General features: G+C 38.5%; 2 protein-coding genes and 1 pseudogene across 16 annotated transcripts in view; 1 reads left to right on the top strand and 2 right to left on the bottom strand.

Annotated features, from left to right (window-relative positions):
- The window catches only part of LOC117087788 (golgin subfamily A member 6-like protein 1), a 66,442-nt gene extending 51,383 nt beyond the window's left edge, over positions 1 to 15,059 (top strand). Inside the window, 2 exon segments of the mRNA XM_033218411.1 lie at positions 6,595 to 6,681; positions 14,922 to 15,059. Coding sequence (XP_033074302.1) covers positions 6,595 to 6,655 — 61 coding nt within the window. The 3' untranslated portion in view covers positions 6,656 to 6,681; positions 14,922 to 15,059.
- Positions 1 to 15,825, bottom strand: part of CHD9 (chromodomain helicase DNA binding protein 9) — a 281,390-nt gene that overhangs the window by 14,653 nt on the left and 250,912 nt on the right. For 9 of the 15 annotated variants that reach the window (XM_033218386.1, XM_033218384.1, XM_033218391.1 and 6 more), the window contains 4 exons: positions 8,663 to 9,568; positions 6,916 to 7,079; positions 5,357 to 5,629; positions 4,419 to 4,587 (listed from right to left, as the gene is read on the bottom strand). In XM_033218386.1, coding sequence (XP_033074277.1) covers positions 4,419 to 4,587; positions 5,357 to 5,629; positions 6,916 to 7,079; positions 8,663 to 9,568 — 1,512 coding nt within the window. The remainder of the gene's footprint in view (positions 1 to 4,418; positions 4,588 to 5,356; positions 5,630 to 6,915; positions 7,080 to 8,662; positions 9,569 to 15,825) is intronic. The other 6 variants (XM_033218388.1, XM_033218394.1, XM_033218396.1 and 3 more) reach the window with 3 other exon arrangements.
- Positions 13,029 to 15,034, bottom strand: LOC117087787 (annotated as a pseudogene).

Genomic DNA, 15,825 nt, shown 5'->3' with positions numbered 1-15,825 from the left:
ATGAAACACTTTTTCTTAAAGAGTACATAATCTTGAATTCTCTTATTAAAAGGACATACTATTAAAGGTGAGATGCTTGTTTAAAATAGTTTACATGTTTATAACGAAAAATGCATTTTCAATCATTCAAGGATAATTTATTGAGGAAGTCTTGTGTATTCCTGAATAAGGTGTTGCCTTCTGGCGAGCTGTGTAACTTCGCAGAAGTCATAACCTTCCTCCCATCTCAATTTCAAAAAGGTACTTAGTTCATATGGTAAGTACCATTCTGTTTCATACTTCTCATGTCTTCCTATTCTAACACAAACAAACTGCTTTGAATCAACATGATTCTCAACCTCTGACCCCTGTCCTAGGTCTGTTTCTGATGCTTTCCATAACTTAAGATTCAGCTTTCCTAAGCAAGATTTGATCTACACATCTGTCCCAGTAAGAATTTACACACTAGCAAGGTCTCATCACAAAATCACACCATTTTCCTGACATCCAGTCTGTTTCATGCTATTCCCTGCCCTTCTTTTACCCCTTCTAACAACCCTATTTTCTAGAAAGACAATTATTTAGTTGTCCTCTTATCAAATCCTGTTCAATCCCACCTCTTCTACAGGACTCTGGCTAAGCTTCCAGAAAGCAATGACTTTCCTCTTTTCTGGCGTTTATTAACTATAATGTTCTATGTAGCAAAATATTGAATGTATTGTCTAATATTTTAATGTGCGTGTCTTGTCTACTAATCAACTAAAAGGAGGAGATAGTGTCTTACATTTCTTTTACTTTACCTTTAGTGTAATCCCTGTACTATATAAAAACCAGAAGTACTTAATATAATTATCTATGGAAAAAAACATCTGGTTTCTACCAAAGTGTACATTTACAAACATATTCTATTTGATTAACTCTTCATTTTAATTATATACTACCCTGACTTATTTCTGAGGCTGATTTTAATAAACATTAGCAATTCATTTAAGCCAGAATCCAAATGTAAGATTCAACTTTGAAGTCTGTGTTGTCTTTATTTTAGATGCAAATAACACTATTTTAAAAATAGCTTCTTTGTATTGAATGCTTAAGTGCCAGATACTGTACTAAGCTTTAGAAATGCTATCTCAAATCATCAAAAACAAAACAGAAATAGAGATGGATTATTAAGCTCATTTTATAAATGAGATGGAAACATTAACCCACTTGCTCAATGTCACAATATCCAGTAAATGACAGAATTAAAAACCCCAGGTTGCTTGGTTCTGCCATCCTCTATTCAATATTCCAGGTAGTTTTTGGAATGAGCTCTTCAGTTTTGTCTTCTTGTTATAATCTATGCTATTTTACTCTCCTTCATTAATGAAATTACATTACATCTGGTATCTTTACTCAAGGCTTTCCAGGGGGTAATTACACAAGAATACAAAAGGCACAGCCTTTGGAAAATGAAGAATTGTAATAATAGCATCTGTTAAACATCTAATTCTAAAACCTATGAGTACCAAATTTTAACATCTGTTTGGCATCCCATTGTGTGCCAAGCTCTTTATTGGCCACTATATATATATTATTTTATTTAATCCATCTAACAATATCATCTCTCTCATCCCCACACCCTTCATTTCACAAACAGGAAAAGTAAGGCTCAAAAATGTTAACAGATTTCCCAAAAGTAACATAGGAAGAAAGATCTAGGTTTCATATTTGCAATTATTAAGATGGATGAGATAAAATGCTTAGATAAGAACTGTATCTAGGGTGAATACTTGAGGTTTTAAATATTTTGTATAGCCACAAAAGTCATGTTACTTTATTATTTTTTTTCTTTGAGATAGGGTCTTGCTCTGTCACCTAGGAGTGCAGTGGCACAACCATGGCTCAGGTATTCCTCCTGAGATCAAGTGATCCTTCCACCTTAGCTTCCCAAGTAGCTGGAACTACAGGGACATACCACCATACCCAGCTAACTTCTAAATTTTTTTCAGAGATGGGTCTTGCTATGTTGCCAGGATTGGTCTTGAACTCCTGGACTCAAGCAATCCTCCTGCCTCAGCCTCCTTCAGTCCTGGGATTACAGGTGTGAGCCACCACACTTGGCATAATTACTATTGATATTATTATTATTGTTTTTGAGACAGAGTTTCGCTCTTGTTGCCCAGGCTGGAGTGCAATGGCCCAATCTCGGCTCACTGCAACCTCCGCCTCCCGGATTCAAGGGGTTCTCCTGCCTCAGCCTCCTGAGTAGCTGGGAATCCAGGCATGCGCCACCAAGCTTAGCTTTTTTTTTTTTTTTTTTTTGTATTTAGTAGAGATAGGGTTTCACCAGGTCAATTAGGCTGGTCTTGAACTCCTGACCCTCAGGTGATCCACCTGCCTCGGCCTCCCAAAGTTCTGGGATTATAGGCATGTGCCACCACGCCAGACTCCTACTATTGATATTATTAAAAACAGTATTATTTACCAAAGAATTACTTAGAGGCAAAGGCTATACAATCTTCAGCTGCAATAGCAATAAAATGTTCAGGCAATAGAAGTATCAATCTCACTTTATAGTGGAGTTTTAAACAGTAAGAGTAGTGGTATTATTAAGCCCCACTTAGGTTGGGCAAAAGAGCCCATAGCTTATCTTCCCCATTTGTTACCATTTTCTGGTGGAAAAAAGAAAAGGGCTCCTTGATAACAAAATTGTTAACTGTAAGGCATAATTTGGGTGACTGTAATTGTAAAGCATAATTTGGGGGATTTATTCTTCAGTAATAGAGGCATTGCTGATTCATATTTGAACTGTAATTCATACATGTCTAAAGGTCTACTAATTGGAAAATTACATTGAATGGTTAATGAATCCACAAGAGACCAAACTGATGCTGATGAAGCTAAACTAATTTATAATTTAAGAAGTGGTAATAGCAGCATTTGGAAATAGTGATCAATTCAAGACAACACTCATAATACAGCATGTAATGCTTGGCAACTAGACTTAGAATACTGAAGTACAGTGTTTAGCTTTATGCACAAAGAAGGTATAAAGGAAATTCAAGACACTCATCTGCTTGAATTGACAACTAGTACTTTAGGAGATCAGTATGTTGTGGTCCACACATTAAGACTCAGTTGATCTTGAGTATCATTCTCAATTTTTTTTTTTTTTTTTAAGACGGAGTCTTGCTCTGTCACCCAGGCTGGAGTGCAGTGGCACAATCTTGGCTCACTGCAAGCTCTGCCTCCCAGGTTCACGCCATTCTCCTGCCTCAGCCTCCCTAAGAGCTGGGACTACAGGCGCCTGCCACCACGCCCGGCTAAATTTTGTAGTTTTAGTAGAGACGGGGTTTCACCTTGTTAGCCAGGATGGTCTCGATCTCCTGACCTTGTGATCTGCCCGCCTCGGCCTCTCAAAGTGCTGGGATTACAGGTGTGAGCCACTGCGCCCAGCCTCTCAATTTTTTTTTTTTTTAATTTTCATTCTCAGTTCTTGACATCACACTTTTAGAATAACACAGATAAATTAAAGTACTAAGATAAAACAAAAACAGGCTGGGCGTGGTGGCTCATGCCTATAATCTCAGAGCTTTGGGAGGCCAGGTGGGAGGATTGTTTGAGATCTGGAGTTCGCGATCAGCCTAGGCAACGTAGTGAGACACTATCTCTACAGAAATCCAAAACAAAACAAAAACTAAAACCAATGTCTAATGTATTCCTCAATGCCTACAGAGTACACAGCACATGGCATCAATTAGGTATTTAATAAATATTTGTTGATTCAAATTGCCAAAAGATTAGAAGAAAGACAGTTTGGAGGGGAGATCTGAAAACTGCTTTCAAAATGCTAAAATTTATCATGTAGACACAGGATTAGGTTAATTATGCATTGCCTTTTAAAGACAGAACTTCGATAATTAAGAAGATCCTATAGGAGGCAAAATTTACTTCCAAATAGAGGAATTTTCTGACAATTTGAGCTGCCCAACAATAAAAAGGGCTAATTAAGGAACCTTGTTTCTATAAGTATTCCATGAGGATGAATGATTACCTTTTAGGGATTAGTCATAAACAACACCTGTATCCTGTAGATGCCTGGACTGTACAATTTCTAAAGTCTTTTTAAAACTTCTCTTTTAACTTCTTCTACCAATCACCATTAATTTGTGATACTGAAATGCAGTTTGAACTTTTACTTGTATGAAGCAACTTGACAAAATGATGGTCCCACCCAACTACTCAAGGCCCCAAAAGGAAAACTGCCCTTTATGCTTTAAAATGTCATGTTAAAACTTCCAAAAAATATTTATTAAGATTTAAAATTATATTGATTACTTTATAGGCTTAAGAGGCAGCAACAAAGGAAAAATAAATTTTTGTTACAAGCATCTATAAAAGATTTAGACATGACAGAAAATATTTCATAATAAGACAATTATTACTTGCATATTCACCTGATACTGGTATGGATTTTGGGAAATTGACGAGGCTGGTCTCTGATGCATTTTGAAGCTCTCGAAGCCGAGTGAGGTACTGCTGCTGCCCCAGAGCACCATCTTCACCATCAAATGGTCTTTTCTGAGCAAGCCCTTGCTTCTGAAATGTCAACTTCAAACCACCTTCCTGTTAAATAAATACTATTATTAAGACAGAAAACTGTTTAAAAAAAAAAATCTTACTGCAGGATATTAAGAGGAATTTTTTTTATTTTACTGAAGAAAAAAATTTTTTACTGAGGAAAAAAAATGAAGTAAAAATCCTGAAACATCAAAGAAGTTCATTTCTCATTCATAAATCAAATAAAAACATTTTAAATCAATTTCTATAATAACACCACATTTTCTATCTTGAATGAAAAAAATACAAGTACTCTACACATTTTTCTGAGCAAAACAAGGTTTTACATGTGACTAGTACATTGTAACATTTTCAACTTTAGACATACATCTCTATGTACATTAGTCATATGACATTTTGGAGGACATTACCTATGTTTTCGACAGTAGGTAGTAAGTTAAGCTTCAAAAATTATTAAAAAATGAAACATTACTGATTAACAGGGCATGCTAAATGTTTAAAACAGAAAGTACACTGACATACCATTTAAATACTATATAAAAGAACCGAAACAATTAGAAATTGTCACACTGTTTAAGAAAGCATTTTGATTAGAACTATTTTCAGAAGCATAAGGAGAAAAGCATTATTTAATGACGATCCCTCTAGTAGAACATTCAAGTTTAATAACCTGGATATCATAAAGAAAATAATCCAAATACCAAGAAACAGGTATGTGAAGGAAGGAAGAGTAAGAGCAGGCAGCCATTTGCAGGAAAAGCATGCTGCACACCGCAATCGCAATCAGGCCCTAGGGCAATAAAAATACACATACGTCTTTGATTTTCACTGTAAACTCCTTTTCTCGTACATGCTTCTTCACCTTTGACATCTGTGTTGACTGATCATGTTCTTCTTTAACGCCGGCACCTGGGGGAGTGGGTACACTGGGCTCGCTGTATTCTGTAGCTGCTCCAGGGCTGTCCAGCAGTTTTGTGGTATAGAAAGAAGCCACTGTGTTAGCATCATAGTTTCTTCTAGCTGAAGGCCACTTTCCTTTCAGAACTGTTTGACAAATACTGTCCAACCTATTGATCATCACACGATCCTAGAAAAGCGTGCAACATCAAAGTATAATTTTAATAATTAGATCAGAATTTTGGAGATCAAATAGCTCAAGTCTTTATGGATTTAACCCTAGTTCAATATATGTGTATGTGCTACGCATACATATTCTCACATATATATATTACAATTCTGCAACAAGTTATTTGAGTACAGATTCCCTTTGGTGAAGTTCAAAAATATTATACCATAAGCAGGCGTGGTGGCTCACACCTGTCTGTAATCCCAGCACTTTGGGAGGCCAAGGTGGGAGGACTGCTTGAAGCCAGGAGACTGAGACCAGCCTGGGCAGCATAGCAAAACCCCGTCTCTGCAAAAAATTAAAAAATTGTGCCACTATACTCCAGCCTGGGTGACAGAGTGAGACCGTGTCTCAAAAACAAACAGACAGACAAAAAATTATACCACAAAGATAGTTTTATGTTTGTTGTTATAATTAAAAAGTAATAGAAACTCCTAATAAAAAGTTCAAACAACTTAACAACAGAAGAGGAGAAAAGCCCTCCATTCTCCCATTTCCCAATCTCATTCTTAAAGTTAAGTATTCCAGCACTAGTCTAGTCACATAATGGAAGACAAATTGGTCGGGCACACTGGCTCACACCTGTAATCTCAGCACTTTGGGAGGCCGAGGCAGGCGGATCATTTGAGGTCAGGAGTTCGAGACCATCCTGGCCAACATGGTGAAACCCTGTCTCTACTAAAAATACAAAAATTAGCCAGGCAGGGTGGTGGATGCCTGTAATCTCAGCTACTTGGGAGGCTGAGGCAGGAGAATTGCATGAACCTGGGAGGTGGAGGTTGCAGTGAGTCAAGATCGTGCCACTGTAAGCCAGCTTGGGCGACAGAGCGAGACTCAAAAAAAAAAAAAAGGAAGAAAAATTTTATTAATCCAATCTTTCTTCTTCCACTGAATGTACATGTATTTAAATGAACTTTTCTTTCTAGGTCACAACTGGCAACAGTAAACTTCTTCAAGGAGACTCAGTCAAAAGCACCTATTTCATAAAGAAGCACTTTAAGATTAACTTGAAAGTAAGGATTCATTATCTTTTACTCTAAATATTCTAAAGTTATGTTGAGAAGCATATACATTAAAGCAGAACTATTTACTTGATAGTAGTAATTTATACTTTTGAAGCTAACACCAAAATGTTATCCTACATTTTACACTGACCTGTTTTTCCACATAGTAAGAATACCTACCATTGAAGCAATACAGAAAAATACTAAGAAATGACCTATCCCAATAAGAAATTATTTCTTTACCTTTGGCCAATATGAGGCTGCCAGCATATATCCACCTTGTAAGATGTACGCAGACTCTGGTGTCCCATTGTTCATCTGAAAACTATCCTGAGTCTCATCCTGTGTAGTGCTCAGTGATGCGACGCTTTCTTCATCATAGGCTTTCATGTGAGTAGTGCTTTCTGCTAAGAACAATTATAATCATATTTTTTAAAGACTACATAAAATAGTTTTATATAGAAATATCTTATATAATTATTCAGAAACATCTGAAAATGAAAATGTTAGAAGTAAAAACAAATGATAAAAAAAGGGAAGAAAATCACCTAGAATATAAAAAAAGTACCTATCATTATTAGACAGGGTCTTGTGTCGCACAGCCTGGACAGAACTCCTAGACTCAAGCAATACTCCTGCCTCAGCCTCTCAAGTAGCTCGGATTACAGGTGTGCACTACGTCTGACTTCATTACTCATTATTTTGAAAACAACTCCTGATTGGTAGACTTCATCTGGATTGGCAGAACTATAAATACCTGATGAGGATACCATAATTCTCTTGATGAGGTGACTCCTGTAACTCTTAGAACTGGGCATGTTCCTTGCAGCAACCCTGAAAGTTATGCCTATGGAGTTGTTATAAGAAACCCCAGCTCCTGCTCATGTTTAATTGGGCTCATTTTCTTGTCCCTGAACTGGTGGACTGCTGCAACAGCTTCTGCAGAAGGGGACCACCAAACATTGTTCTGCTGACAAGCATTTGTCATGGCTGACAAATGGCTTATCATATTCTCATTGGTCTAAGACTCTTGGTGACTGCTATATAATATTATCTTTTACTTGTTCACTAATCAACTTGTTCCTGGGAAAAATACAATATTTAATTTAAGACAATCACAAAGAAATAAAACTATTGTATAAAATTTCTAATTAAATTGCTTGATTACTTTGCAATGCCTTGAATATTGAATAGGGAATTTGTATCAGTAACTCTAGTTTTCTTCTCAATAGTGCTTTCCTAAGAAAATTTGTATATATAAAACTAAAGCAAACAGGCCAGGCGCAGTGGCTTATGCCTGTAATCCCAGCACTTTGGGAGGCTAAGGCAGGCGGATCGCCTAAGGTCAAGAGTTCAAGACTGGCCTGGCCAACATGGTGAATGTCTCTACAAAAATACAAAAATTAGCTGGACATGGTGGTGGGTGCCTGTAATCCTAGCTACTCAGGAGGCTGAGGCAGGAGAATTGCTTGAACCCGGGAGGCGGAGGTTGCAGTGAGCTGAGATCATGCCACTGCACTCCAGCCTAGGCGACAGAGCAAGACTCCGTTTCAAAACAAAGAAACAAAAAAAAACACCTTAAGCAAATAATTTTAAACATCCTTAAGTTACCTGAAGCAAGTTCTTTTCATTTTCACTTGAAAAGTTATATTAGGCCGGGCCTGGTGGCTCAAGCCTGTAATCCCAGCACTTTGGGAGGCCGAGGTGGGCAAATCACTTGAGGTCAGGAGTTTGAGATCAGCCTGACCAACATGGAGAAACCCAATCTCTACTAAAAATACAAAATTAGCCGGGCATGGTGGCACAGGCCTGTAATCCCAGCTACTTGGGAGGCTGAGGCAGGAGAGTCGCGTGAACCCAGGAGGTAGAGGTTGAAGTGAGCTGAGATTGCACCATTGCACTCCAGCCTGGGCAACAAGAGCAAAACTGTCTCCAAAAAAAAAAGAAGAAAAGTTATCTTAAAAATGTAGAATTATTTTATGCATAGTACCTCGTTTTTGGGCTTCCTCTTCATCACTGTCGCTTTCTTCTGATGAAGATGAAGAGGAGGAGGAGGAAGAAGAGGTGGAGGAGGATGAAGAAGATGCTGAAGAACAAGATGAAGATGAAGAAGAACTAGAGCCTGATCGAGAGTGGGAGCAAGAAGAGGAGGACGATGAGGAAGAAGATGATCTGGAAGAACAGGATGATCTCTCAGAATCTGAGTCAGAATCAGAGCTGGATTCCGATCCTCTTTTGTGGACTCTTGGTTTCTTAGAAGCTGGGTTTGGAGTTAGGGGTTCCGTTCTGGCTGCAACCATGCGTCTGTCTGTTTCACTTTTTCCACCAGATTTCTGGTCTCCAGTAGCCTGTGGTAAAACACCATTCTTTGGACTTACAGGCTCAGATTTTATTAGTGTCCTGGTTTCCACAGAAGACATAGATTCTTCTTCAGAAGACTGAGGCTCCTCTTTAAGGTTTTCACTTTTAACTTTCATCTCCTCTAGAATAATACCTTTAGCATCTAGGATCCTAGGTAGAGAGGTAAGAGGAGAAGCAGAAAGTGCTACTTGATATTGCTGTAAAAGTGGGGTAGAAGTCCTTGAATGAGCTATCTTACTTTGACTGTAGTTCCTCTGAGCTGCCATAAATGAGAGTTCAGGATCACGAAGAATGTGATAGTCTGTTCGGCTCACCCCGTGTTTGGCAGCACCAATAAGCAAATCTCTATCATGAGGGCCACATTCCCACCAGACTGGTAAATCTGGATTTGGATGACAAAGCTTTAAGCGTTCAAACAACTGTGGATGTCGAAGGGCCTGTTCCCGTACTTTCCTTAGAAGTTCAATGCGATACAAAGTCCTAGAAGCGCGTTCTTCTGTGATGGGCTGGATAAAAATATTTGGATCCACCAATTCTACATATTGAAACAAGGACAAAAATATTAATCTCAAAAATCCTCTATAAATAAATCATTATAAACACATCTTTATATATTTATAATAATACCATTTCTAAAATGTGCCTCCATGTAATATCACTGTATAGTTCCTAGAATTTCTTTTCAGTGAGGAGAAATTCAGTGAGGATTTTCAAATTCTGCAATTCCAGTGAGGAGAAAGTTTTAAAAATAAGTACTAAAAATCATGTAACATAAAACACTGGATGTTAATGTAAAACATAAGATTATTTTGGAAGTACATTAATAGAACTGGGAATTTTCTTTTAAGAAATTCCCTATGACCTATGCATTTAATAACACTTGTCTTAAAGACACAAACACTTGCTCAAACTCACTTATAAATATAAATTAGAACTGTTCAGGGTTGTCCAATCTTTTGGCTTCCCTGGGCTGCATTGTAAGACGAATTGTATTGGGCCACATATAAAATACACTAACCCTAATGGTAGCTGATGAGCTTTAAAAAATTGCAAAAAAAAAAAAAAAACACGACCTCATGATATTTTAAGAAAGTTTACGAATTTGTGTTGGGCCGCATTCAAAGCTGTCCTGGGCCATGGGCTGGACAAGCTTGTGTTAAGTGATACTCCATAAACAAATGTAAGCTGGCATATCTCAAACTGCAAAAGGGAACAGGACATTGGAATGAACTCACAGGGGCAACAAGGGCTTTCTCAAATTTTGTAGGGAAACACAGCCACATCTTTCAAACACTGCACAAATTACTAGCTTGAGATAGTTCAGTTTCAACATGAGCTCATGCTACCTCCCCTTTGATAAGGTTATGCCTTTGCAAAAGTGGGTTACTGACACTTGGGAAGTACTCAAGAAATACAGGCTTGCTGAAATAATGCAGGGACCAACATAAGCAGCTCCTAATGCCAAATACGGAACAATCTGAGCAAGAAATAAAGACAATACTGGATTGTAACCTATAGAATAAGTATCCATGAATCCATACTGATATGAATAAATAACTGATTATTAAACAGACGAGAGAGAAGGAAACATCCTTTCTTACAGAATTCCACAGAAAAAACTGCTGTAGACATACTAAAAATCAATGGGTGAAAGTTTCAGAAGAAACAAGATTTGTGAAGCTTAAGATATTTGTTAATTACAGTATTTTTACGCTGGCCAAATGTGGCATAAACTACCTTAACCACACAATTAAAGTCCACATCATCAGTAACAAGACATATTGACATCACCAATCCCCCAGAATTACATTCTGAGAACACATCATTTCTGTGGCACTCTTGCCAAAAATGCATGACCTCAATCCACTCATGTAAAAACATAAGACAAGCTCAAATTGAGGGATACACAGCTAAATAACTGATCAACACTTTTCAAAGGTATCAAAGTCATTAAAGATAAGGAATAGCTGAGAACCTGTTACAGACTGCAGGAAGCTAACAAGAAAGAAAAAGCAAATACACTGTAGGATCTTGGAACAAAAAAGGACATTAGTTGAAAAATTGGTAAAACTAAAATAAGTAGTTTAATTAATGGCATTAATGTTAATTTCCTCTTTTGATAATTATACTATAATTACTCTGGTAAAATGTTAACATTAAGAGAGGAAGGGCCGGGCACAGTGGCTCACGCCTGTAATCCCAGCACTTTGGGAGGCTGAGGCGGGCAGATCACGAGGTCAGGAGATGGAGACCATCCTGGCCAACACAGTGAAACATCGTCTCTACTAAAAAAATACAAAAAATTAGCCGGGCGTGGTGGCGGGCGCCTGTAGTCCCAGCTACTCAGGAGGCTAAGGCAGGAGAATGGCGTGAACCCGGGGTGGAGCTTGCAGTGAGCCGAGATCACGCCATTGCACTCCAGCCTAGGTGACAGAGCGAGACTCCGTCTCAAAAAAAAAAAAAAAAAAAAGAGAGAGAGAGAGAGAGAGGAAGAGTGAGAGATAGATGGAAACTCCTTGTACATTTTTTGCACTCTTCTGTAATTTTAAAAGTAGTTCAAAACAAAAAAATTTGAAAAAAAATCAAGGACCATGCAAAAATCAACATGGAGCTGGAAACGAGGTGGGAAGTACACAGTCTACTTCTAAGATTTGAAAAGTTATACAGTGCCCAACCAGTGCACACATTTGATTAGTAATTATGGCTACTTAAGAAAGAAAGAAGTATTATTTTTTCTTTCAGTGTGTTTTTAAATAATTACTGGATTGTGAGGACATAAATACTTATTGACTTGTCAGACCTAATTATTAATTAGACAGAAATGTTAGGTAATTCTTCTAGCCTTGAGTGCTGTGAAATAAATTACTGAGACATTAAGGACACTGTAAAATGAGGAAATTTGAGAAATGCTCTAAGTAGAACCTCAACCTCACATTTTTTTAACAAAGCATTAATATGAAATCAATTTTACATTTGATCTTAGCCAAAAGGCTAAGAGAAGCAACTGAAATTTATTTTAACATGACATAAAAGCAAAACTATTATTTAACAGACCAGTTATTGTCCCATTTATCTTATATTAACATGAATCATCATTTAAGATGTGAATAATGTTTTGTTTTATTTTTTTCTTTTTTTCAGACAAAGGCTTGCTCTATCGCGCATGCTGGAGTGCAATGGTGCGATCTTGGCTCACTGCAACCTCCGCCTTCTGGGCTCAAGCGATTCTCGTGCCTTGGCCTCCCGAACAGCTGGGATTACGGGTGCCCGCCACCATGCCCGGCTAATTTTTGTATTTTTAGTATAGACAGGGTTTCACCATGTTGCCCCACCAGCCTTGACCTCCCAAAATGTGGGGATTACAGGCATAAGCCACCATGTCTGGCCTGAGATGTGAATAATGTTATTGAACCAACAAAACAATGGGAACATCCAAGCAATGCATGTGTGCCTGCACTGGTTTATGAGGGATATCTAGCACGTATCTCACTTGAACACTGCAGGTCTGCACTCTTCCTGCAAATGGGACCATGTTTGATTATTATAAAAGAACAGTTATCTAGAATTTTCTCTCAATTTCTATTAACATAGAAATAGGTTTTTCTTATCCATTAAAAAGTCTCCAAGCCATTTTTGCATTAATCAAGCTGACATCATAAAGCCATTGCCACCTTCTAGCTTGAATGATATGTTCATTTTTTAATGCTATGATTACATGCTTATTTAGGGTGATACAGTTCTCCTTCTTCTATAATACCTATCAGTTGGAAGCAGGATGGAAATAAACACACTTAGATAATTCTTTTTTTTTTTTTTTTGAGACGGAGTCTCACTCTGTCACCCAGGCTGGAATGACGCGATCTCAGCTCACTGCAATCTCCACCTCCCAGGTTCAAGCAATTCTCCTGCCTCAGCCTCCCGAGTAGCTGGGATTACAGGTGCGTGCCACTATACCCAGCTAATTTTTTGTATCTTTAGTAGAGACGGGGTTTCACCATATTGGCCAGGATGGTCTCGACCTCCTGACCTAAAGTGATCCACCCACATCGACCTCCCAAAGTGTTGGGATTACAGGCGTGAGTCACTGCGCTGGCCACACTGAGACAATTCTTAACTAAAGAGACATTCAAATTAACATTTGAATTATCTTTTAAACATTTGAATTTATCTTTTAAAAACAGTTAAAATGACAAGCTGTTTGTCTTCTAATGTGCATTTTAAACTAAAGTAAATATAATACTTATAACAAAGGTTGGTGTTGTAGGTTTCTGGCTTGTAGACAGATCTAAGCAAATTTTTATAGAGAGGATTTCCAGAGTGGTGGCTGTTGTGAGGCAAGTGGTATTACTTACTATTTGTGTGCTCTCCACTATAAAGCTATAGAATGGGAAGCTCAGGACCAAATGCAAGCTGAAACCTTCTTTCGTCTCTTCAAACTGCTTGTCCACGGCCAGAGAGAAAGCCTGGTGTAGCCTGGACATACAGTATATGAGCCAGAAAAAGGAGTTTCCTCAGGAATTGGCCATGGAGGCCTTCGATCTTCTTTGAAATGTCACTCAAAAGGAAGCTCAATTTTGACACATTTTTTTCAATGAAGCCAATCATCTCCAGCTTTTGGAGGGTTAAAAGCTGCTGAGGAGGGTATATGACTTGTCACTTGACAAGTTCTTCCAAACAAAAAAGGTAAGTTTTGAAGATGGCTGCTGCAGAGCGCAGACCAATACATTGCTTGATAGCAGACCTGTCCACAAAAGCCATGTCAGTCTTCACGGTGATGTTGGGAAGTAGTTGGAATCACTACATTAAAATGCCTTTTAATTTAATTTGGGTCAAGACAGCGTTGACCATGCCAATGGCGCCTGATGGCTTTCATTACGGGTGCCTGTGAGACTTTCTATCTCATCAATCAGTGAAAATGCCACAGCATCTTTATAATCAATCAAATCCTAAATCTTCTGGAACATCTTAGTTATCAGCTTGTCACTTTTGGAAAACTGCTTAGAAAAGAGGCTAGGGCTATTTATTTCAATTAATTGGCCATACCAATACCTGCTTGAAAGTTTAATAGTCAACTTCTGGGCTAATGCTTTACATAGGAATGTTTTTCCAGTTCCTGGAAGACCCTGCAGCAGCACCACCTGGTTCCAGGTGCCGAGGCTGCTGTTGACATTCTTGTCTGAAAATGGTAAGGTTTTAATCACATAATCAAGGTGTGATTTGACTTCCACATCAGACACTAGGCTGTTCCAAAGTCCATGGGATTTGGCTGCAGGCAGAACCCCGTGATTTGCCACAATTATATCTTCTGTCTCTTCCTCCAAATTTTCACTGCTAGGGCCATCTTCATTCTGCTGGAAGATGTGAAGTGCAATAGTGCATGCACTCAAATCAATGAGCTATGGGTCTTTAACCTTTAATTCTGTGTCAACAATAGAATCCTACATATTCCTGGTCAGAAAGGGTTCACCAAACAGTCCACGTGTAATCACCAAACACAGTATTATGTTTGGTGAGTAAACTTTGTTTATTTATTTTAGGGACAAGGTCTGTTGCTCGAGATCAAGTGTAGTGGTGTCATCATGGGTCACTGCAGCCTAGACCTCCTGGGTCCTAGTCCTAGGTCCTGGGTCCAGGTCCTAGATCCTGCCTTAGCCTCTCAAGTAGCCGGGACCACAGTCATGCACCACTACACGTGGCTTTTTTTTTTTTTTTTGTAGAGATGGGGTCTCCCTATGTTGCCCTGGCTTGTCTCAAACTTCTGGGCTCAAGTGATCCTCCTACCTCGGCCTCCCAAAGTGCTGGGATTACAGGCGTGAGCCATTGTGCCCAGCCTGGTGAGTATCTTTCTAACACTCAGCTTTATGTCTTTTTTTTTTTCTTTTTTGCAGTGCTGCCTCTGTGCTGATGCACCTCCATGTGGACTGTCCACGACTTGGCCACGCAGCGCAGTGCCTGCTTTGGGTTGCCCACGGCCTTCCCCATGGTGCCACTGGAAGGAGTGGGGTCCTGGCCTGAGCCTGGTCACCACCGCCTCATGCCCCTGCCTCAAATATCCTTACTCACATTTCTGAGGAAGCCCTACATTTTCAAAGATTATTTAGTAATTAGCCCTTTCCCTTTTAAAACTAGAATCAAAAGTGATAAATATATTCATATCACTATATCATTGATGGGAATTAAGAAAATTTTTAAAAAATGAGGGCCTCTTGCCAACTATAAATGACACAATATTTTGCTTTATCTGTCATTTTAAACTCATTTATGGTTTTCCAGTAGACCTAAGAACAGACTGAAATCTACTCTGAATTACCTAGTAATCAAGTGATTGGCTACTCCATTCAGTGAACTGACAAAAAAATCTGTTAGGAAATACATTTAAAACAAGTAAGGAAATCTGTTTACTATAAAACAGGAATAGCAGGCCATTGGGTTTAGCAGTCAGAAATCATACACAACAAAGAATGGAGACAACTGTTCATGACATAGCATTACTGAGAAGAACTGTTGACAGGATGAGCTATGTCTCTGGGCTTTGAAGACAATGAAATGCATCCCAGAACAATTCCTTAGTTGAGTTGCATCAACACCTCTGCTTAGTAGTCTTCTGTGAAGATGGCCCTGGGAGATCTTTTCTAGAAAATTCTTTAAAATGTCTTACGAGTGGGGGCTTCATTCCTTGCAAAATTATTCAGGTAAATAAACCCTCTAGTGCAATTCCTCTAAGATGGACTGAAAATATAGGTTAGTTCTGTTTAACAAAAGCAATCCTTTATCTTCTACCACCTCCTAATC

Source organism: Trachypithecus francoisi, unplaced genomic scaffold, assembly GCF_009764315.1.
Source record: "Trachypithecus francoisi isolate TF-2019V2 unplaced genomic scaffold, Tfra_2.0 Lachesis_group10, whole genome shotgun sequence".
Taxonomy (NCBI): Eukaryota; Metazoa; Chordata; class Mammalia; order Primates; family Cercopithecidae; genus Trachypithecus; species Trachypithecus francoisi.
This window is presented reverse-complemented; position numbering and strand designations above follow the sequence as displayed.